At 35.4% G+C, this 24,618-nt stretch overlaps 1 protein-coding gene across 1 annotated transcript in view; it reads left to right on the forward strand.

Moving 5' to 3' along the window:
- LOC144449837 (thioredoxin reductase 2, mitochondrial-like) overlaps positions 1–24,618 on the forward strand; it is a 60,758-nt gene that overhangs the window by 22,569 nt on the left and 13,571 nt on the right. Inside the window, exons 7-12 of the mRNA XM_078140411.1 lie at positions 595–657; positions 4,060–4,130; positions 5,492–5,603; positions 12,975–13,149; positions 19,079–19,209; positions 23,831–23,926. Of these exons, the coding sequence (XP_077996537.1) occupies positions 595–657; positions 4,060–4,130; positions 5,492–5,603; positions 12,975–13,149; positions 19,079–19,209; positions 23,831–23,926 (648 nt within the window). The remainder of the gene's footprint in view (positions 1–594; positions 658–4,059; positions 4,131–5,491; positions 5,604–12,974; positions 13,150–19,078; positions 19,210–23,830; positions 23,927–24,618) is intronic.

The following is a 24,618-nucleotide window of genomic DNA, read 5'->3' on the forward strand; positions in this document are numbered from 1 at the left end:
CAAGACCGTACCCATAGCAACAGCCAAGTAATGAATGTATTGTAAAGAGAATAATGGGGATTCTAAGCGAATACACATTCAAAAAAGTATGCAAATATGCATAATAATAAGACCATGCCCATAGAAACAGCTAAAAGATGAGAAGTATATTGCAAAGATAATAATGGGGATTAATACGCAAGCGAATAAACATTCAAAAATATATGCAAATATGCCTAGAAACAAGATCATGCCCATAGCAACAACCAAATGATGGTGTATATTTCAAAGAAAGCAACAGGGATTAATACACAAGTGGATACACATTCCAAAAAGGTACATATATATACCTAGCAACAAGACCAGGCCCATAACAACAGCAAAAGAATGATAACATGATTTACTCCCATGGTTTCACTTTTGTAATATCTCTTATCAGTGAAATGATAATGATAACATGATGGTTTCACTTTTGTACTATCTCTTATCAGTAAAATGATATACTATAACTGTTTCTCACACCTAATCGTACATTGTAATCTTAATACAAACTAGTCTTTTAGACAATTGAATAATGCAATTTTTTTTCAACTAATGTTCTTTTTTGAAATGCAGAAGGTTGTTTCAGCTGCAAATGTTGTCATAGCAACCGGCATGAGGCCAAAATACCCAGTTGAGGTGAGTGACTTTATATAATATTTAGATGGATATAATCATTATACTCTCATGACATCAATCCACACATATTTAGACCTTTTTGCAACCTTTTAAGTTGAGTTTTGTTTAAACCACCCAGTTCTCCTTTGCACTTTCCAACATTAATACATGAAGTATACAACACCAGTGGACAGGTGCTATTTTTGATGTATAGTTTGTTAAATAATGAACATGATCATCAAAGTAGACAAAAACTCGAGCCGTCAGTCACACTGCCTTCTGTCACATGAACAAAGCATGTCAACAAAAACACTGTTGATCTATTGATTGTTAATTGACAGGTTGATGGTGCTATAGACAATTGATCTATTGATTGTTAATTGACAGATTGATGGTGCTATAGACAATTGATCTATTGATTGTTAATTGACAGGTTGATGGTACTATAGACAATTGATGTATTGATTGTTAATTGACAGATTGATGGTGCTATAGACAATTGATCTATTGATTGTTAATTGACAGGTTGATGGTGCTATAGACAATTGATCTATTGATTGTTAATTGACAGGTCGATGGTGCTATAGACAATTGATCTATTGATTGTTAATTGACAGATTGATGGTACTATAGACAATTGAGCTGTTGATTGTTAATTGACAGGTGGATCGTGCTATAAACAATTGATCTATTGATTGTTAATTGACAGGTGGATGGAGTTATAGACAATTGATCTATTGATTGTTAATTGACAGATTGATGGTACTATAGACAATTGAGCTGTTGATTGTTAATTGACAGGTTAATGGTGCTATAGACAATTTATCTTTTCATTGTTAATTGACAGGTTGATGGTGCTATAGACAATTGATCTATTGATTGTTAATTGACAGGTGGATGGTACTATAGACAATTTATCTTTTCATTGTTAATTGACAGGTTGATGGTGCTATAGACAATTGATGTATTGATTGTTAATTGACAGGTTGATGGTGCTATAGACAATTTATCTTTTCATTGTTAATTGACAGGTTGATGGTGCTATAGACAATTGATCTATTGATTGTTAATTGACAGGTGGATGGTACTATAGACAATTTATCTTTTCATTGTTAATTGACAGGTTGATGGTGCTATAGACAATTGATGTATTGATTGTTAATTGACAGGTTGATGGTGCTATAGACAATTTATCTTTTCATTGTTAATTGACAGGTTGATGGTGCTATAGACAATTTATCTATTCATTGTTGATTGACAGGTTGATGGTGCTATAGACAATTGATCTATTCATTGTTAATTGACAGGTTGATGGTGTTATAGACAATTGATCTGTTGATTGTTAATTCACAGGTTGATGGTGCTATAGACAATTGATCTATTGATTGTTAATTGACAGGTTGATGGTGCTATAGGGAATTGATCTATTGATTGTTAATTGACAGGTCGATGGTACTGTAGACAATTTATCTTTTCATTGTTAATTGACAGGTCGATGGTGCTATAGACAATTGATCTATTGATTGTTAATTGACAGGTCGATGGTACTATAGACAATTTATCTTTTCATTGTTAATTGACAGGTCGATGGTGCTATAGACAATTGATCTATTGATTGTTAATTGACAGGTTGATGGTGCTATAGGGAATGGATCTATTGATTGTTAATTGACAGGTCGATGGTGCTATAGACAATTGATCTATTGATTGTTAAATGACAGGTTGATGATGCTATAGACAATTGATCTATTCATTGTTAATTGACAGGTCGATGGTGCTATAGACAATTTATCTATTCATTGTTAATTGACAGGTTGATGGTGCTATAGGCAATTGATCATTTGATTGTTAATTGACAGGTTGATGGTGCTATAGACAATTTATCTATTCATTGTTAATTGACAGGTTGATGGTGCTATAGGCAATTGATCATTTGATTGTTAATTGACAGGTTCATGGTGCTATAGACAATTGATGTATTGATTGTTAATTGACAGGTTGATGGTGCTATAGACAATTGATCCTTTGATTGTTAATTGACAGGTTGATGGTGCTATAGACAATTGATCCTTTGATTGTTAATTGACAGGTTGATGGTGCTATAGACAATTGATCTATTGATTGTTAATTGACAGGTCGATGGTGCTATAGACAATTGATCTATTGATTGTTAATTGACAGGTTGATGGTGCTATAGACAATTGATCTATTCATTGTTAATTGACAGGTCGATGGTGCTATAGACAATTTATCTATTTATTGTTAATTGACAGGTTGATGGTGCTATAGACAATTTATCTTTTCATTGTTAATTGACAGGTTGATGGTGCTATAGACAATTGATCTGTTGATTGTTAATTGACAGGTTGATGGTGCTGTAGACAATTGATCCTTTGATTGTTAATTGACAGGTTGATGGTGCTATAGACAATTGATCCTTTGATTGTTAATTGACAGGTTGATGGTGCTATAGAGAATTGATCTATTGATTGTTAATTGACAGGTTGATGGTGCTATAGACAATTGATCTATTCATTGTTAATTGACAGGTCGATGGTGCTATAGACAATTTATCTATTTATTGTTAATTGACAGGTTGATGGTACTATAGACAATTGATCCTTTGATTGTTAATTGACAGGTCGATGGTGCTATAGACAATTTATCTTTTCATTGTTAATTGACAGGTCGATGGTGCTGTAGACAATTTATCTTTTCATTGTTAATTGACAGGTCGATGGTGCTGTAGACAATTGATCCTTTGATTGTTAATTGACAGGTTGATGGTGCTATAGACAATTGATGTATTGATTGTTAATTGACATGTTGATGGTGCTATAGACAATTGATCTATTGATTGTTAATTGACAGGTTGATGGTGCTATAGACAATTGATGTATTGATTGTTAATTGACAGGTGGATGGTGCTATAGAGAATTTATCTTTTCATTGTTAATTGACAGGTCGATGGTGTTATAGACAATTTATCTTTTCATTGTTAATTGACAGGTGGATGGTGCTATAGACAATTGATATTTTCATTGTTAATTGACAGGTTGATGGTGCTATAGACAATTGATCTATTGATTGTTAATTGACAGGTTGATGGTGCTATAGACAATTGATCTATTGATTGTTAATTGACAGGTTGATGGTGCTATAGACAATTGATCTATTGATTGTTAATTGACAGGTGGATGGTACTATAGACAATTGATCTATTGATTGTTAATTGACAGGTTGATGGTGCTATAGACAATTGATGTATTGATTGTTAATTGACAGGTGGATAGTGCTTTAGACAATTGATCCTTTGATTGTTAATTGACAGGTTGATGGTGCTATAGATAATTGATGTATTGATTGTTAATTGACAGGTTGATGGTGCTATAGACAATTGATCTATTGATTGTTAATTGACAGGTTGATGGTGCTATAGACTATGCAATCAGTAGTGATGATTTATTTGCACTACAGAAACCACCAGGAAAAATGTAAGCTGGTCTTTTTCTCACCTCTGTTTGATTATAAATTGAGCATGGTTCAGTTCTTATAAATGATGTCAAATATTTTAAATGTCCCAATGGCTTAATTAGCCCTTAGAGACACAACTTGCAAAGGGGGGGGGGGGGCTACTTTAATAATGTCTTTCCATCCTATATGCATCTGTCTTTCCATATCTAGCCTCATCTTTGACATTTAGAATGTCAACCAAACCTTGCACAAAGATGACATTTACATGTATATCCAAACCTTGCACAAAAATAACATTTATAACCAAACCTTGTACAAAGATAACATTTATAGCCAAACCTTGCACAAAGATAACATTTATATCCAAACCTTGCACAAAGATAACATTTATATCCAAACCTTGCACAAAGATAACATTTATATCCAAACCTTGTACAAAGATAACATTTATAGCCAAACCTTGTACAAAGATAACATTTATAGCCAAACCTTGTACAAAGATAACATTTATAGCCAAACCTTGTACAAAGATAACATTTATAGCCAAACCTTGTACAAAGATAACATTTATAGCCAAACCTTGTACAAAGATAACATTTATAGCCAAACCTTGCACAAAGATAACATTTATATCCAAACCTTGCACAAAAATAACATTTATATCCAAACCTTGCACAAAAATAACATTTATAGCCAAACCTTGCACAAAAATAACATTTATAGCCAAACCTTGCACAAAGATAACATTTATAGCCAAACCTTGCACAAAGATAACATTTATAGCCAAACCTTGCACAAAAATAACATTTATAGCCAAACCTTGCACAAAGATAACATTTATATCCAAACCTTGCACAAAGATAACATTTATAACCAAACCTTGCACAAAGATATCATTTATAACCAAACCTTGCACAAAGATAACATTTATAACCAAACCTTGCACAAAGATAACATTTATAACCAAACCTTACACAAAGATAACATTTATATCCAAACCTTTCACAAAGATAACATTTATATCCAAACCTTGTACAAAGATAACATTTATATCCAAACCTTGTACAAAGATAACATTTATAGCCAAACCTTGTACAAAGATAACATTTATAGCCAAACCTTGCACAAAGATAACATTTATAACCAAACCTTACACAAAGATAACATTTATATCCAAACCTTTCACAAAGATAACATTTATAGCCATATCCATGTTACATACTTTTGAGACTTTATGAAATTTAAGCAATGGCTGCCATTTTGTTGTAAATATCCACTTTCTTGCATAGATAATGTCATTTGCTTTTATCTGCTATAAAGAGTAAAAGGGAAGGATTTAGTACATAACTGTATTTTAACTTTGTAAATTTCTCCTGTACAGCTTGGTCATTGGTGCAAGTTATGTTGCTTTAGAATGTGCTGGCTTTCTTCATGGTCTTGGCTTCCCTACAAGTTTAATGATGCGGTCCATACCCCTTAGAGGCTTTGATAGGGTAAGTTTAGATAGTCTTTCTGATTACATGTAATTATATGCAAATTTCCACGTGTATGACATCAAACAGGACAGATGAAAAACCCAAGCCACTCCCCCCCCCCCCCCCCCCAACCCCAACCCCCATCTTCTGCTGAGCTTTTCAGCTCCGCTGCCAGCAAAAGCTGTGCGGAGCTTAATGGTTAGGTTCATTCTCTGTCATTGTCTGTTATCCGTCGTCCATCTGTCAACTTTGTAGCTTGGAGCTTAGGGTTTAAGTTGATTCTCCATCGTTGGCCATCTTCCGGTCCTCAACTTTCTTAGATTTAAATCTTCTTCTCTGAAATTGATAGTCAGAATACTTTGATAGTTGGTCTGCTTGGTTCTTGGGAGGAAACTATTCAGATTTGTTCATGCTTGAGTTAATCTATGCCATTTTCAGGGTTTTTTGCAACTTTTTGTCAAAAATGATATTTTCAACTTCTTCTCAAATACTACTTGTAGGATTGCTTTGATATCTGGCATGTAGATGTGCAGAGGGTTAAGCTTACTGATATTTGTTGACTTCAAGTCATTATGTGTTCTTTTCTATTTTTTGTGATTTTTTTTGCATGTTTTGAAATATTTATATTAGACGCATGCGCATTGTGACCGATGCCATATTGGAAATCACCCCACTAGACTGAAGTAAGCAGTCACTTTTCAAAAGACAACATTGATGGCAGGCAACAGGCAATGTAATATGCTATAGAATTCTACGCATCGTGTTACCACTGGTATCTTGGGGTTTTCTGTAACTCGCTGTACATGTGGAAGTCGATGTCGGCTTGCTTTGAATTTGACGACTCGATCATCCATGTGAGTCGCTATCGTGACTGGAGCAGCTGTCGTCATTGAAAAGACAGCTAACTCAGTTGATCTACCCATTGTAGGATGTTCTGTTAATGTTTCCTTCTGTGGGCTCTTTGACGTTCCTTGTCGCTGACGGACTAGTCAATTCTGACACCATGTGATGTGCGACAGACATAACGATTACAGAAATAACGAACTTACTTTTAATAAGAACATGGTGGAACTAGGTAAAAAGTACAATAACAACGATACGTCATAGAATGACAATTAATGCATGCAAGAGGGCGCTGTCCGTTTAGAGTATAGAGTTAACGATAAGGGCGGCCCTTTTTATTTTTCTGTTTCTCATCTCCCGACCGACCCTAATTTGCAGCTCCGACATCAGAAAAAAAAAGTTTTTTTTATTTCCGACTGACCCCTGCGCACAGCAAAATTGGAAGGTTCCCCATGGCGTCTTAGGCCAGTTCTGCCGAGGCCACGACCTTGCGACATTGGCCCCCTAAAATTACAAATGAAGCAATAATTTTCCCACCTTGCGTCGCTTTGGCGCATTCATTTTACGGCAGACATCAACATTATCTAAGTCCATAGCCGGACCAGGCCAGGCTCTGACTCGACGTGAATCCCACAAGAAGTATACTGACTGCGTAAGGGAAAGTTTTGTTCCAGGGTTGACATCATATAAGATACAGTGACAACGCGCAGTTCTATTGTTAACATAAAAAATGCCACAAAAAGATCAGCTTTGATAAACTTAATCTACAAATTAAAACATTAGACGAAATGGACGTCTCTCGTCATGTTTTGTCTACTGTCACTGTCGTGACCTCTGACCTAATCACTGACGTGTGCGAAACACTGAACTTGCTATCGGAACATCTATCTGCCATGCCACAGCTCAGAAGCCTTCGTGAACCAAATTTATGGGACAGGTTGTGATTTTCATTTGTTGATGGGTTAAATTAAATGAGTACATGTGTATTTTGATTCCGAAAAAGCTGTGTTAGGGGATCTTGTTGCATGATGTTGACAGTGACACATGTGAATGTTGGGCACTGAATCAATGCGTAATCACTGGCATGGCATGGCCACTATAGACGGCCGATGCATGTGCGCCCGGTCAGACATGAAGAACGAACTTGTTGTGCAAATCAGAAAAAAATTAATGTAATATTTACAGAGCATCCCAACTTTGACTTTGTTGATAATTTTAGTTAAAGATTCAAGTTCTGAGTTTCAAGGACACCTAATGTCAGCTTTCCGTATCATTGCAAGTTTACGGTATGGTAACTATGCAGTCATTTGATATAGCAGTACAAAATCATGATACACAGCCAGTAACGGTTAATTAATAAAAAATAAATTATTTTAAAGTTTGTTTGACTATTATTTGTAAGTTTTTCGTTCACATTTGGTACTTTTTAAAGTCATGAATTTGAAGAGGGAATGATAAACACAGCAGTGTACTAGCAATTTTAAAAATGAAACAAGTGGTTACAAGTTTAGGATTTCTCAAAGTTTTTATTCAATCATATGTTCACTGTGACTTATTTTGAAGTTGTTCATTGTCCTTGTCTGAAAAAAGGAATTATACATTTTAGCACTGCTATTCATTGATATTCAGATTAAAAATTGTGACTACCTGGCTGTCCAATCTTTCTAAACAATATATCATTCATAATATATATATATAACTTAAAATTACATAATCTTAATTGCCTTCTTTTTCTAAGGTGTAATGTGTAGTACACAATTTTCAAAAAATAGCTTACTGGGAACTGTTATTATGAATGGAATTTTTTTATGTAGTTAGGTAATGGTCTATACGTAATGGAATATCTCAGACCACAGTATCTCTATAGTGGTCTGAGATAATTTATATGAATATTTCATAGACAATAATAATTGACCCCACTCCCTGTCAAATGACACCACTTTTTGGAACCAAGGGGCCTGTGTCCCCACTTGTTGGAAACCTTGGCAGAACACCGCCGTCTACCCCCCCCCCCCCCTCTCACCCACCCATCCACCCAACCCCTTTGTTACGTCAAAGCAGCATGTGTCTTTCATCATGGCAGAAGCCGTTGAGGTTTGATGAAGGACAGGGCTCAAAATTAATACTGTCACGCGGTACATTTTGCTGCAATGTAATAATAGCTCAGAATATTTCCATCATTTTCAAAATTATGCTTAAAATTGGTAAGTCATACTGCATTCCTAATTTCTTGACCAGTTTTTAGCTTTAAATCAGTTGTATTATCAGGGAAATGACCGACTCCATAGCGTTTCATGACCCATGACATGCATTACCTTTGAAGACATTCCGATGTTTACATATTTATTAATTTTAATTACTTTTAAACAGTAAATCCCAAAGGGGTTCTGAGTTCTAGAAATGTTTACATGTTATCTGGTGGATTATTTTGACTAGTTCACACTGAAGAATAATGTTTCATAGAAGTAATGGTTTATATAAATGAAAATTCATCTAGCACACTGATGACAATCACGTAAGTGTTTCAAAAAGTTACATACTAAAGTTCAAATTGGATAACTTGAAAACATTGTCAGCGATGGCAATGCCACTTTGATTAATAGGACGAATGTATTAGTACTCCTGATAAAATCACACAATAGTTCATGGCTACAGATATACACCCATCAGGATGATAAGTATTTAATCATCTTCTTACAAAGTTGTTCTACAGACTTGTCAACCTTGCTAAAATGAAGGAAAAAGACTTGTAACAAGGAATTCAATAAAGAGAAGAGAAATGAAGTTGTATAGAGACTAACAGGACAGAAAGGACAGAGAATAGAACTGAAAAAAATACATTTTTTTTTCTTGCCCCCCTTTTTTTTTTATTTCGCCCGCCCGACCCGCCTGACTATTCCATTGGAGATGAGAAACAAAAAACAAAAAAACCTCACCCTAATGATGGATACTGTTATAATGTCTGATAGATATAGTGTCCACCTATATAGTGTCAATACAGTGTCCACGAATAGTTTAACCATATTCTATCACAGATAAATTACAAAAAAGTCAAAAAGACTGTTGACAATACTCTACTGTGGTTTAATGTTATCTTTCTGGCTTTTGATTTCTATGGTAGTCACTCTGGAAGTATGCACTCCAGTGAATCTCTGTGCTGACGGTTCTCAGAGTTAGACCTTCCATACAGTGTACAAAAAAACTACACTACTCGTATGGTACGGTAGTGCAGTGCACAAGTTAAGTTGACATGAACGACAGTGTTAATTTTCAACTTGACAGAGACACAATTGCAAAAGTGTTTGATACAAATGTTATGTCATTGAAGAGAATTGTAAACTTGGTATACACCAAGAGATTCATTTATTCTTGAATGATGCCTGTGAACCATGTATTCTGACTATTCATCTCAGAGCTAGTCCTGTTTGCATACAGAGTAAGTCATCCGTTCTGCTTGCACTGTCTGTTTGCATACAGAGTAAGTCATCCGTTCTGCTTGCACCGTCTGTTTGCATACGGAGTAAGTCATCTGTTCTGCTTGCACCGTCTGTTTGCATACAGAGTAAGTCATCCATTCTGCTTGCACCATCTGTTTGCATACAGAGTAAGTCATCTGTTCTGCTTGCACCATCTGTTTGCATACAGAGTAAGTCATCCGCTCTGCTTGCACTGTCTGTTTGCATACAGAGTAAGTCATCCGTTCTGCTTGCACTGTCTGTTTGCATACAGAGTAAGTCATCCGTTCTGCTTGCACCGTCTGTTTGCATACAGAGTAAGTCATCTGTTCTGCTTGCACTGTCTGTTTGCATACAGAGTAAGTCATCCGTTCTGCTTGCACTGTCTGTTTGCATACAGAGTAAGTCATCCGCTCTGCTTGCACCGTCTGTTTGCATGCAGAGTAAGTCATCCGTTCTGCTTGCACCGTCTGTTTGCATACAGAGTAAGTCATCCGCTCTGCTTGCACTGTCTGTTTGCATACAGAGTAAGTCATCCGCTCTGCTTGCACTGTCTGTTTGCATGCAGAGTAAGTCATCCATTCTGCTTGCACTGTCTGTTTGCATACAGAGTAAGTCATCCATTCTGCTTGCACCATCTGTTTGCATACAGAGTAAGTCATCTGTTCTGCTTGCACTGTCTGTTTGCATACAGAGTAAGTCATCCATTCTGCTTGCACCATCTGTTTGCATACAGAGTAAGTCATCTGTTCTGCTTGCACTGTCTGTTTGCATACAGAGTAAGTCATCCGCTCTGCTTGCACCGTCTGTTTGCATACAGAGTAAGTCATCCGTTCTGCTTGCACCGTCTGTTTGCATACAGAGTAAGTCATCCGTTCTGCTTGCACCATCTGTTTGCATACACAGTAAGTCATCCGTTCTGCTTGCACTGTCTGTTTGCATACAGAGTAAGTCATCTGTTCTGCTTGCACCGTCTGTTTGCATACAGAGTAAGTCATCTGTTCTGCTTGCACCGTCTGTTTGCATACAGAGTAAGTCATCCGTTCTGCTTGCACCATCTGTTTGCATACAGAGTAAGTCATCTGTTCTGCTTGCACCATCTGTTTGCATACAGAGTAAGTCATCCGCTCTGCTTGCACTGTCTGTTTGCATTCAGAGTAAGTCATCCATTCTGCTTGCACCCTCTGTTTGCATACAGAGTAAGTCATCCACTCTGCTTGCACCGTCTGTTTGCATACAGAGTAAGTCATCCGCTCTGCTTGCACTGTCTGTTTGCATACAGAGTAAGTCATCCATTCTGCTTGCACTGTCTGTTTGCATACAGAGTAAGTCATCTGTTCTGCTTTCACCGTCTGTTTGCTTACAGAGTAAGTCATCTGTTCTGCTTGCACCATCTGTTTGCATACAGAGTAAGTCATCCGCTCTGCTTGCACCATCTGTTTGCATACAGAGTAAGTCATTCGTTCTGCTTGCACTGTCTGTTTGCATACAGAGTAAGTCATCCGTTCTGCTTGCACCGTCTGTTTGCATACGGAGTAAGTCATCCGTTCTGCTTGCACTGTCTGTTTGCATACAGAGTAAGTCATCTGTTCTGCTTGCACCATCTGTTTGCATACAGAGTAAGTCATCCGCTCTGCTTGCACCATCTGTTTGCATACAGAGTAAGTCATCCATTCTGCTTGCACTGTCTGTTTGCATGCAGAGTAAGTCATCCGTTCTGCTTGCACCGTCTGTTTGCATACAGAGTAAGTCATCCGTTCTGCTTGCACTATCTGTTTGCATACAGAGTAAGTCATCTGTTCTGCTTGCACTGTCTGTTTGCATACAGAGTAAGTCATCCGTTCTGCTTGCACCGTCTGTTTGCATACAGAGTAAGTCATCCGTTCTGCTTGCACTATCTGTTTGCATACAGAGTAAGTCATCTGTTCTGCTTGCACTGTCTGTTTGCATACAGAGTAAGTCATCCATTCTGCTTGCACTGTCTGTTTGCATACAGAGTAAGTCATCCGTTCTGCTTGCACTATCTGTTTGCATACAGAGTAAGTCATCTGTTCTGCTTGCACCGTCTGCAAGCAGGACTATCTTAGAGCATGCAGTGAATGGTAAATTCACAAAATGCTTCGATCTAGTATTAAATGAAGCTCAAAATGAAAAAGTTTCAGTTTTATTGAGAATGAAATGGTGACAAGATGGTATGAAGTTTTCAGTATAGACTGTCTGTCTATTTGATCATCACTTCACCTATTGAGGCTGCAAACAAGTTCTAACCACGTCTCACATTACTTGTCTCATGTGTCTGTCAAGAAGTAACTAATCATGTGGATAGATAATGATAATACCACATAGTTTTTTAAACTACCATTGCCCCATATACACTGATACAGGACATTGACATATACACTGATACAGGACATTGACATATACACTGATACAGGACATTGACATATACACTGATACAGGACATTGACATATACACTGATACAGGACATTGCCATATACACTGATACAGGACATTGACATATACACTGATACAGGACATTGACATATACACTGATACAGGACATTGACATATACACTGATACAGGACATTGACATATACACTGATACAGGACATTGACATATACACTGATACAGGACATTGACATATACACTGATACAGGACATTGACATATACACTGATACAGGACATTGACATATACACTGATACAGGACATTGACATATACACTGATACAGGACATTGACATATACACTGATACAGGACATTGACATATACACTGATACAGGACATTTAGATGTTATTCCCCAATATTTTGCCTCATTCAACCAAGGAAAATATGAGTAAACTATGAGTCGATAGCCATAATTATACAAGTGCCAGTAATATCAAAGAAAAAATTAGGGAAAGTAATTGTAATTTTGAACGTTTTAATGCATATTTCAAACACAGCAGAACCAGTGTATAGACGCACGTTGTCGTGACATAGAATGACCAGAGTATGTAGTTCATATTTTTTGTTCTAAATGGCTCATGCATGGTATATTGTCCTGTATCAATTTCTGAATGAATTATGCCTTGTCTTTGTTTGCCAGCAAATGTCAGGATATGTTGCAGAACACATGGAGAGTATTGGTATCCACTTCCTAAGGGCCTGTGTCCCAGTCAAAATGAAGAAAGACAACCATGGCCAAATAGCTGTCACATACCAAAACACTGACAGTGGTCAACTACAGCAACAGGAATTTGATACTGTCATGATGGCAATAGGTGAGAATTTGCCCTGACAACCCTTTCCTCATCTGTGATATGGTATAATCCAGATACAGGTTAAACTATTTGAAAGATTGGGCTGGCTAATAAACTTACTAGTTGTAATTTTCAGATTTCCGACAGCAAAATATGGGAATGTATTAAGTTATTAAACTGAGTTTGAATTATTGTAAGTTTGAAAACTAATGCAGCTTGAATGGACATGGTTCAGAATTATTTAAATATTTATTGCCTTCCATATTAAAGGGAAGGTTGTTTTCGTGATGTCAGCCTGTGTGTGTGTGTGTGTGTGTGTGTGTGTGTGTGTGTGTGTGTGTGTGTGTGTGTGTGTGTGTGTGTGTGTGTGTGTGTGTGTGTGGAGAACTTAAACTCAAAAACCACTGAACCGATTGCCTTGGTATTTGATGGGGATATTAGTTACATGTATGGTGTCTAGTTGGGAAATTGTTCAAATCAAAATTAACCCATACGTTGCTTTCCGGTGAAGTGCCTGTCCGTCTGTCTGTCTGTCTGTCTGCCTGTCTTGCCAATGATGCAAGTGATTTTGGTATTGAACTTTGCCTCTTAAACTACTGGGGATGAAATTGTTAATGATTCTAAAAGTGTTAGTCTTCAAATTGTGAGTGTGTCATTCTTACATAAGTGGCCCTAGCAACCATGACAATGTCCTTAGCAACAGTCAAATGATGGGGTTTATTGCAAATATAACAACAGGGATGGGTAGGCAATTGAATAAACACATTTTTAACAAGACCATGGCCATAGCAACAGGTAAATGATAATGTATTGCCAATATAACACCAGAAAAGGAAGGCAAATTAATAAACATTCAAAAAGTATATGCAGATATGCCTAGCAACAAGGTGACGCCCACAGCAACAGTTAAACAGTGGTGCATATTGCAGATATAACACCATGGATGAGTAGGAACGGGAAAAAAACCTTCAAGAAATATGGCAATATGCCTAGGAACAAAACCACATAATCATAGTAGAAAATTACAGTTTGCCACCAATAATTCTGCTACAATGCCATTGGTGCTTTTATTTTGTTCAGCATGCTTTTAATACTTTGCCTACTGCAGTCATTATATTACCATATTTTAATACTTTGCCTAATGCAGTCATTATATTACCATATTTTAATACTTTGCCTACTGCAGTCATTATATTACCATATTTTAATATTTTGCCTACTGCAGTCATTATATTACCATATTTTAATACTTTGCCTACTGCAGTCATTATATTACCATATTTTGATACTTTGCCTACTGCAGTCATTATATTACCATATTTTGATACTATGCCTACTGCAGTCATTATATTACCATATTTTAATACTTTGCCTACTGAAGTCCTTGTATTACCATATTTTAATACTTTGCCTGCTGCAGTCATTGTATTACCATACTTTTAATACTTTGCCTACTGCAGTCATTGTATTACCATATTTTGATACTTTGCCTACTGCAGTCATTGTATTACCATATTTTGATACTTTACATACTGCAGTCATTGTATTACCATATTTTGATACTTTACCTACTGCAGTCATTGTATTACCATACTTTTAATACTTTGCCTACTGCAGTCATTATATTACCATACTTTTAATACTTTACCTACTGCAGTCATTATATTACCATATTTTGATACTTTGCCTACTGCAGTCATTATATTACCATATTTTAATACTTTGCCTACTGCAGTCATTGTATTACCATACTTTTAATACTTTGCCTACTGCAGTCATTGTATTACCATACTTTTAATACTTTTCCTACTGCAGTCATTGTATTACCATATTTTGATACTTTACCTACTGCAGTCATTGTATTACCATACTTTTAATACTTTTCCTACTGCAGTCATTGTATTACCATATTTTGATACTTTACCTACTGCAGTCATTGTATTACCATATTTTGATACTTTGCCTGCTGCAGTCATTGTATTACCATACTTTTAATACTTTACCTACTGCAGTCATTGTATTACCATATTTTAATACTTTGCCTACTGCAGTCATTGTATTACCATACTTTTAATACTTTGCCTACTGCAGTCATTATATTACCATATTTTAATACTTTGCCTACTGCAGTCATTGTATTACCATATTTTAATACTTTGCCTACTGCAGTCATTGTATTACCATACTTTTAATACTTTGCCTACTGCAGTCATTGTATTACCATATTTTAATACTTTGCCTACTACAGTCATTGTATTACCATATTTTAATACTTTGCCTGCTGCAGTCATTGTATTACCATATTTTGATACTTTGCCTACTGCAGTCATTGTATTACCATATTTTAATACTATGCCTACTGCAGTCATTATATTACCATATTTTAATACTTTGCCTACTGCAGTCATTATATTACCATATTTTGATACTTTGCCTACTGCAGTCATTATATTACCATATTTTAATACTATGCCTACTGCAGTCATTATATTACCATACTTTTAATACTTTGCCTACTGCAGTCATTGTATTACCATATTTTGATACTTTGCCTGCTGCAGTCATTGTATTACCATACTTTTAATACTTTGCCTACTGCAGTCATTGTATTACCTTATTTTGATACTTTGCCTACTGCAGTCATTGTATTACCATACTTTTAATACTTTGCCTACTGCAGTCATTATATTACCATACTTTTAATACTTTACCTACTGCAGTCATTGTATTGCCATATTTTGATACTTTACCTACTGCAGTCATTGTATTACCATACTTTTAATACTTTGCCTACTGCAGTCATTATATTACCATACTTTTAATACTTTACCTACTGCAGTCATTATATTACCATATTTTGATACTTTGCCTACTGCAGTCATTATATTACCATATTTTAATACTTTGCCTACTGCAGTCATTGTATTACCATACTTTTAATACTTTGCCTACTGCAGTCATTGTATTACCATACTTTTAATACTTTTCCTACTGCAGCCATTGTATTACCATATTTTGATACTTTACCTACTGCAGTCATTGTATTACCATATTTTGATACTTTACCTACTGCAGTCATTGTATTACCATATTTTGATACTTTGCCTGCTGCAGTCATTGTATTACCATACTTTTAATACTTTACCTACTGCAGTCATTGTATTACCATATTTTGATACTTTGCCTACTGCTGTCATTATATTACCATATTTTGATACTTTGCCTACTGCAGTCATTGTATTACCATATTTTAATACTTTGCCTACTGCAGTCATTGTATTACCATATTTTAATACTTTGCCTACTGCAGTCATTGTATTACCATATTTTAATACTTTGCCTGCTGCAGTCATTGTATTACCATATTTTGATACTTTACCTACTGCAGTCATTGTATTACCATATTTTGATACTTTGCCTACTGCAGTCATTGTATTACCATATTTTAATACTTTGCCTACTGCAGTCATTGTATTACCATATTTTAATACTTTGCCTACTGCAGTCATTGTATTACCATATTTTGATACTTTGCCTACTGCAGTCATTGTATTACCATACTTTTAATACTTTGCCTACTGTAGTCATTGTATTACCATATTTTGATACTTTGCCTACTGCAGTCATTGTATTACCATACTTTTAATACTTTGCCTACTGCAGTCATTGTATTACCATATTTTGATACTTTGCCTACTGCAGTCATTGTAATACCATACTTTTAATACTTTGCCTACTGCAGTCATTGTATTACCATACGTTTAATACTTTGCCTACTGCAGTCATTATATTACCATATTTTGATACTTTGCCTACTGCAGTCATTGTATTACCATACTTTTAATACTTTGCCTACTGCAGTCATTTATTACCATACTTTTAATAATTTGCCTACTGCAGTCATTGTATTACCATATTTTAATACTTTACCTACTGCAGTCATTGTATTACCATACTTTTAATACTTTTCCTACTGCAGTCATTGTATTACCACATTTTAATACTTTGCCTACTGCAGTCATTGTATTACCATATTTTAATACTTTGCCTACTGCAGTCATTATATTACCATACTTTTAATACTTTGCCTACTGCAGTCATTGCATTACCATATTTTGATACTTTGCCTGCTGCAGTCATTGTATTACCATACTTTTAATACTTTACCTACTGCAGTCATTGTATTACCATATTTTGATACTTTGCCTACTGCAGTCATTATATTACCATATTTAAATACTTTGCCTACTGCAGTCATTGTATTACCATATTTTAATACTTTGCCTACTGCAGTCATTGTATTACCATATTTTAATACTTTGCCTACTGCAGTCATTGTATTACCATATGTTAATACTTTGCCTACTGCAGTCATTGTATTACCATATTTTAATACTTTGCCTGCTGCAGTCATTGTATTACCATATTTTGATACTTTACCTACTGCAGTCATTGCATTACCATATTTTGATACTTTGCCTACTGCAGTCATTGTATTACCATATTTTAATACTTTGCCTACTGCAGTCATTGTATTACCATATTTTAATACTTTGCCTACTGCAGTCATTGTATTACCATATTTTGATACTTTGCCTACTGCAGTTATTGTATTACCATACTTTTAATACTTTGCCTACTGTAGTCATTGTATTACCATATTTTGATACTTTGCCTACTGCAGTCATTGTATTACCATACTTTTAATACTTTGCCTACTGCAGTCATTGTATTACCATATTTTGATACTTTGCCTACTGCAGTCATTGTATTACCATACTTTTAATACTTTGCCTACTGCAGTCATTGTATTACCATACGTTTAATACTTTGCCTACTGCAGTCATTATATTACCATATTTTGATACTTTGCCTGCTGCAGTCATTGTATTACCATACTTTTAATACTTTACCTACTGCAGTCATTGTATTGCCATATTTTGATACTTTGCCTACTGCAGTCATTATATTACCATATTTTGATACTTTGCCTACTGCAGTCATTGTATTACCATATTTTAATACTTTGCCTACTGCAGTCATTGTATTACCATATTTTAATACTTTGCCTACTGCAGTCATTGTATTACCATATTTTAATACTTTGCCTGCTGCAGTCATTGTATTACCATATTTTGATACTTTACCTACTGCAGTCATTGTATTACCATATTTTGATACTTTGCCTACTGCAGTCATTGTATTACCATATTTTAATACTTTGCCTACTGCAGTCATTGTATTACCATATTTTAATACTTTGCCTACTGCAGTCATTGTATTACCATATTTTGATACTTTGCCTACTGCAGTCATTGTATTACCATACTTTTAATACTTTGCCTACTGTAGTCATTGTATTACCATATTTTGATACTTTGCCTACTGCAGTCATTGTATTACCATACTTTTAATACTTTGCCTACTGCAGTCATTGTATTACCATATTTTGATACTTTGCCTACTGCAGTCATTGTATTACCATACTTTTAATACTTTGCCTACTGCAGTCATTGTATTACCATACGTTTAATACTTTGCCTACTGCAGTCATTATATTACCATATTTTGATACTTTGCCTACTGCAGTCATTGTATTACCATACTTTTAATACTTTGCCTACTGCAGTCATTGTATTACCATACTTTTAATACTTTGCCTACTGCAGTCATTGTATTACCATATTTTAATACTTTACCTACTGCAGTCATTGTATTACCATACTTTTAATACTTTTCCTACTGCAGTCATTGTATTACCATATTTTAATACTTTGCCTACTGCAATCATTATATTACTATACTTTTAATACTTTGCCTACTGCAGTCATTATATTACCATATTTTAATACTTTGCCTACTGCAATCATTATATTACTATACTTTTAATACTTTGCCTACTGCAGTCATTGCATTACCATACATACTTTTAATTCTTTGCCTACTGCAGGAAGAGAACCATTGACTTCAAATCTAGGATTAGAAAACACTTCAGTTCAGTTAAATGATAATGGATATGTGATTGGTGAGAATGAACAAAGTACTGTACCACATATCTATGCTATAGGTGATGTGCTGGAGGTAAGGATTCTGACACTTTTATTTTCATAATTTTCATTGTCATTTCCTTTCAGTCGAAGACAGTCAGCGGAGCTATAGGGGTAGGTTGATGTCTGACCTTTGACTGTCATCTGTCTGTCCGTCATCCATCGTCTGTGCATCTGTCAACTTTTCGTATTTCAATCTTGTTCTCCAAAACTGATGGGGCTATTGAGCTGAAATTTAGTGTGAAGGTGTCTTAAAAATACCCAGATCTGATTTTGACCAAGAGAATTTGGCTGGGTCATAAATATGCAAATTAGTGTGTGTGTGTGTGTGTGTGTGTGTGTGTGTAAACAACTTAAAGTCAAAAACTGCCAGAACGATTGCCATGATATTTGTAGGTGTATTACCTTAGGTGTCTAGTTGGGAAATTGTTCAAATCAAAATGATCTTACCACTGGTGTGTAATTTGGGTAAAAAAATGTAATTTTGACCAAATTTAAACTCAAAAACTACTGGGCAGATCGGTCTGAACTTTGGCGGGAACATTGTTAGGGGTGTTTAGATTAAGAATTAGGGCTAAAACTCTACTGAGCAGATTGGGATGATGCATCGGGGGGGGGGGGGGGTGTATAGATAAAGCATATCAGGGCTTGAACTTAAAATTTAAATGTGGACCACTAAAGGTTGCATTCTGGTGGTCCAAACTAAAATGTGGTGGCCACTGCAAAATTAAACTTTTATATGTTTTTACCATGGGCGAGTGGCCTTCCATTTCTCTCAGAACTTCTTCACCACTTTCAGTTTTTTAAGTGACGACGGGGCTGGGACACTGTCAGGTTCTCGATCATCTCACCATGACTTCCCTGTTATGTCTGGGTCAACTGTACACAGTAGTACAGCCCATGCTGGTGCTTGTACTGGTACTTGAGCACAAGATACTTGTTTCCCGAGATATCATTATGTATCAGAATGTTTCTATCAGAATACAATAAAATGTCAATAATATCGATATTATTGACATATTTAGCCAACTGTATATGAGGGGTAAAATTGTTTCTGTGATCGTGCAAGTCCACTCACCACGAGATATAGACGTACTTGAGCTTGCATTTTCCGCTGAGATTGGGCCATCACTTGCCTCAGAACAGACTCGTTTGAATACACACTTAAATAAACCGTCGCTCATATTCTGAATTTCAACTTTTCAGTATCAAAGGACCTTTCCCATGTGGTCCTAATATTAAGTCAAACACAGACTTACGATTTTTGGAATCTCGGTAAATATTACACAACCGCATGACATTTTATGACGTTTAATATCATAATTTATTCATGATATACTTTCAATCTTACCGCATCTCCAATGGTGATGTCCAATAGTATTGCAAAACGTAATATATGATAAGTAGCTATTGCATATTTATCATTAGTTTCATGGATCCCCGGGAAATGTATTCACATAAGTTACCTGTTCATGGGATACATTTTTGTAGGTGAAATGGTTTTTGATAAAATATAAGTAGATGAGTGACAGCTGGGGGTGGCGATACAGCGATTCAGTTGGCCTTTGTAGCCAAGATCGGAGAACAAATAAGGAAGTGATGTTCGGTCATTTATCAAACAAGGCAAACAAGATCACCAAAGTAATCAAAACACACCAAATTTGAGTGGTGGTCCACATGGACCACCAACTTTTCGATTTTGGTTGTCCAAATTGAAAAAGTGGTGGCTTTTGGATGCAAGACCAGCGTTAATTTCGAGCCATGCATATAATGATCTCATCAGTGATATGCAAATTAGGTTTTAAAAATGTGAATTTTGGTGAAAAAAAACTTATATCTCAAAAAGTACTTTGTCAATGAGAGTGAAACTTGGTGAGATGTTTCTGGAAGTGTTATTCAGCAGATTTTCTTCAAAATATATTGATACAATTAGCCCTAGCAAACCAAAACATTGGCAGTATGTTTTGGTGAAATTCAATTCAATTCAATTCAATTCAATAACTTTATTTATCCCAAATGGGCAATTCATTTTGGCGGACAGAACATACATCAAATATACACATCAAATATAGACGGAAAATAAGAGGCAACCGACTGGTACAAAGAAAAAAAACACAATAAGAGGTTACAGAAGATTAAAAACAATTCTTACTACAAAATGAGTATCTAAAATGTCTTATTTAAAAGCCGCACAGCGGATGGAATAAAAGAGTTCTTATGACGGTTTGTCCTGCAAGTTGGGCATCTAAGACGTCTTCCTGATGGAAGGAAATCGAATTCATTTGTTAAAATGTGGTCTGTATCTAAAATTGAACGAGCCTTTCTCACGATTTGTTGATTGTAAAATGACAAAAGACTTCTTTGTGGTACACCAATAATTTTTGAACTTATGGTGACAATTCTTTCCAGAGAATTTCTGTTCAGCAGATAACAGAAAAGCTTAGTATGCTATGAAATAACACCATCTGGTAGGCAAGTGAGTAAACATTCAAAAAATGCATTCAATACCCTAGCAACCATGACCACGCCCATACCAACAGCGAAACCAGTGGTGTATTTCACAAAGATAACAGGGATTCTTAAACACGTGAACAAACATTCAAAAAGTGTATGCAAATATGCCTAGCAACAAGACTAAGCTCATGATCACATAAATTGCAAAGATATCTACAAGGATTGAATAAACATTCAAAAAGTGTGTGTAAATGTGCCTAGCAACAAAACCTTGCCCATAGCAACAGCCAAATGATTATATATATTGCAAAGATAACAACAGTTATTCATATAGACAAGTGAACAAACATTAAAAAAAATGTATACAAATATATCTAACAACATGACCATGCCCATACCAACAGCCAAATGATCGTGTATATTGCAAAGATAACAACAGGGATTAATAGACAAATGAATAAAACATTCAAAAACGTATGCAATACCCATAGCAACAGCAAAAATGGTGGTGTATTTCACAAAGATAACAGGGATTCTTAGACACGTGAAAAAACATTCAAAAAGTGTATGCAAATATGCCTAGCAACAAGTCTACGTCCATGATCGCCAAAATTGCAAAGATATCAACAAGGATTGAATAAACATTCAAAGAATGTATGTAAATGTTCCTTGCAACAAGACCATAGCAACAACCAGATGATCACGTATAATGCAAAGATAATGGATTAATAGACAAATGAATAAACATTCAAAAGATGTATGTAAATGTGCCTAGCAACAAGACCATACCCATAGCAACAGCCAAATGATTACATATATTGCAAAGATAACATCAGGGATTCATAGACAAGTGAATGAACATTCAAAAAATGTACGTAAATATGTCTAGCAATATGACCATGCCCATAGCAACAGCCAAATGATCATGTATAATGCAAAGATAACAACAGGATTGGATAGGCAACTGAATAATCATTCAACAAATGAACACGTATACCTAGCATGGATCAGCATGTGGGTAAACATTTAAAAAAACAAACTGTACAGCTGTGCTACAACGCCATTGGCACTATTTTTGATAAAAATACTGTAAAAATCTTCTCCAAAACAACATGGTCAATTGAGCTGAAATTTGGTGTGAAGGTGGCTTAAAAAATCCCAGATCTAATTTTACAAAATATGCAAATTAGAAAAAAGACATTTTTGGGTAAAAAATGTTTCAAAAATCTTCTCCAAAACTACTAGTACTGTGCAGATTGGTCTGAAATTTTTTTTGGAACATTCTTAGGGGCGTTTAGATTAAAAATTGTTCATGACATGATGATTCCATCAGCAATATGTAAATTAGGGCTAAAAATGTGTCTTTTTGGTCACAAATCTTTAATTCCAAAACTACTGAGCAGATTGGGCTGAAATTTCACGGGGATGTATCTGGGAGTGTATGGATAAAGACATATTAAACATATAATGATCTCATCAGTGATATGCAAATTAGGTGTAAAATGTGAATTTTGGTCAAAAACTTATATCTCAAAAAGTACTTTGTCAATGAGACTGAAACTTGGTGAGATGTTTCTAGAAGTGTTTTTCTGCAGATTTTCTTTTGAAACATTTTGATACAATTAGCCCGAGCAACCATGACCACGCCCTTAGCAACAACCAAATGCCAGTCTGAGTATATTTTGGTCAAATAACTTCATCTGATAGGCAAGTGAGTAAACATTCAAAAAATGTATGCAAATACCCTTAGCAACCGTGACCACGCCCATAGCAACAGCCAAATGGTGGTGTATTTCACAAAGATAACCACATGGATTCTTAGACAAGTGAACAAACATTCAAGAAGTGTACAAATAAGCCTAGCAAGAAGACAACGCCCATGGCAACAGCCAAATAATCATGTATATTGCAAAGATAACAACAGGAATTAATAGACAAGTGAATAAACATTCAAAAAATGTATGTAAATGTGCATAGCAACAGCCAGATGATTGCGTATATTGCACAGATAACAGGGTTGGATAGGCAACTGGATATGCATTCAGCAAATGAATACATATACCTAGCATGGATCAGCATGTGGATAAACATTTTAAAAAACTGTACAATTGTGCTACAACATCATTGGCACTATTTTTTAATATATTTTTTTGCCAAAGCCCGAAAGTGAGAGTTTGACATGGATTTGTCCTTGGTTATAGGGTGGAAAGGAACTGACGCCTGTTGCTATCAGAGCTGGTAAACTACTAGCTCAGAGATTGTTTGGTAAAAGTGAAGAGTATATGGATTACAGTAAGGTAGGTGTCACAGTCAACATCTGTTAATAAGAGTGTCTCAGAAGGTTATGGGTTGTTCAGTTAGATCTACTCCCAGTAAATGGAATATCACAAGTGCAATATTAGGAGAAGTGAGATAGTATACAAATTTTATTTTGCCCATAGTCGTAGTAGCCACTTGGGGCTGTGCCTGAAGGGGACTTTGTCCATTTGTCCATGCATGAATCTGAACACATCCATATCTCTGACATGCAATGGCTGATTTCTTTCAAACCTGGCACAAACATATGTACACTAATGTACACTAATGTATATGTATACTATTGTTGTATTTGTTGTTGTTGTTGTATTTTATTTATTAACGTGTCCTATGTGGACTTAAAGTTTACATTTGTTTATCTGATCTAGTACTATTGTTATTAAAACTTGCCACATCCAGCTGTTGCAAAATAAATAAATACATATAGAAAGAAACATTTTTTTTTCAAGTGTGAGAAGTATATCTTACAAATTATACATTGTCTCCTTTCTCTTATTATAAGCATCAAAGATAAAGTTTGCCAACAGGTCAGGTGTTTTGATCATCAGTAGTTCAATCTTATCCATAATTTGAAAAGCACTGAATTCTGGGTATAAAGCACACACTCTACTAAATAAAGTATCTCTTAAAGAATTATACAGACAGCAATCAAAAAGAAAGTGTTTCTCATCTT

The sequence above is a fragment of the Glandiceps talaboti genome, chromosome 18 (genome assembly GCF_964340395.1).
Source record: "Glandiceps talaboti chromosome 18, keGlaTala1.1, whole genome shotgun sequence".
NCBI lineage: Eukaryota > Metazoa > Hemichordata > Enteropneusta > Spengelidae > Glandiceps > Glandiceps talaboti.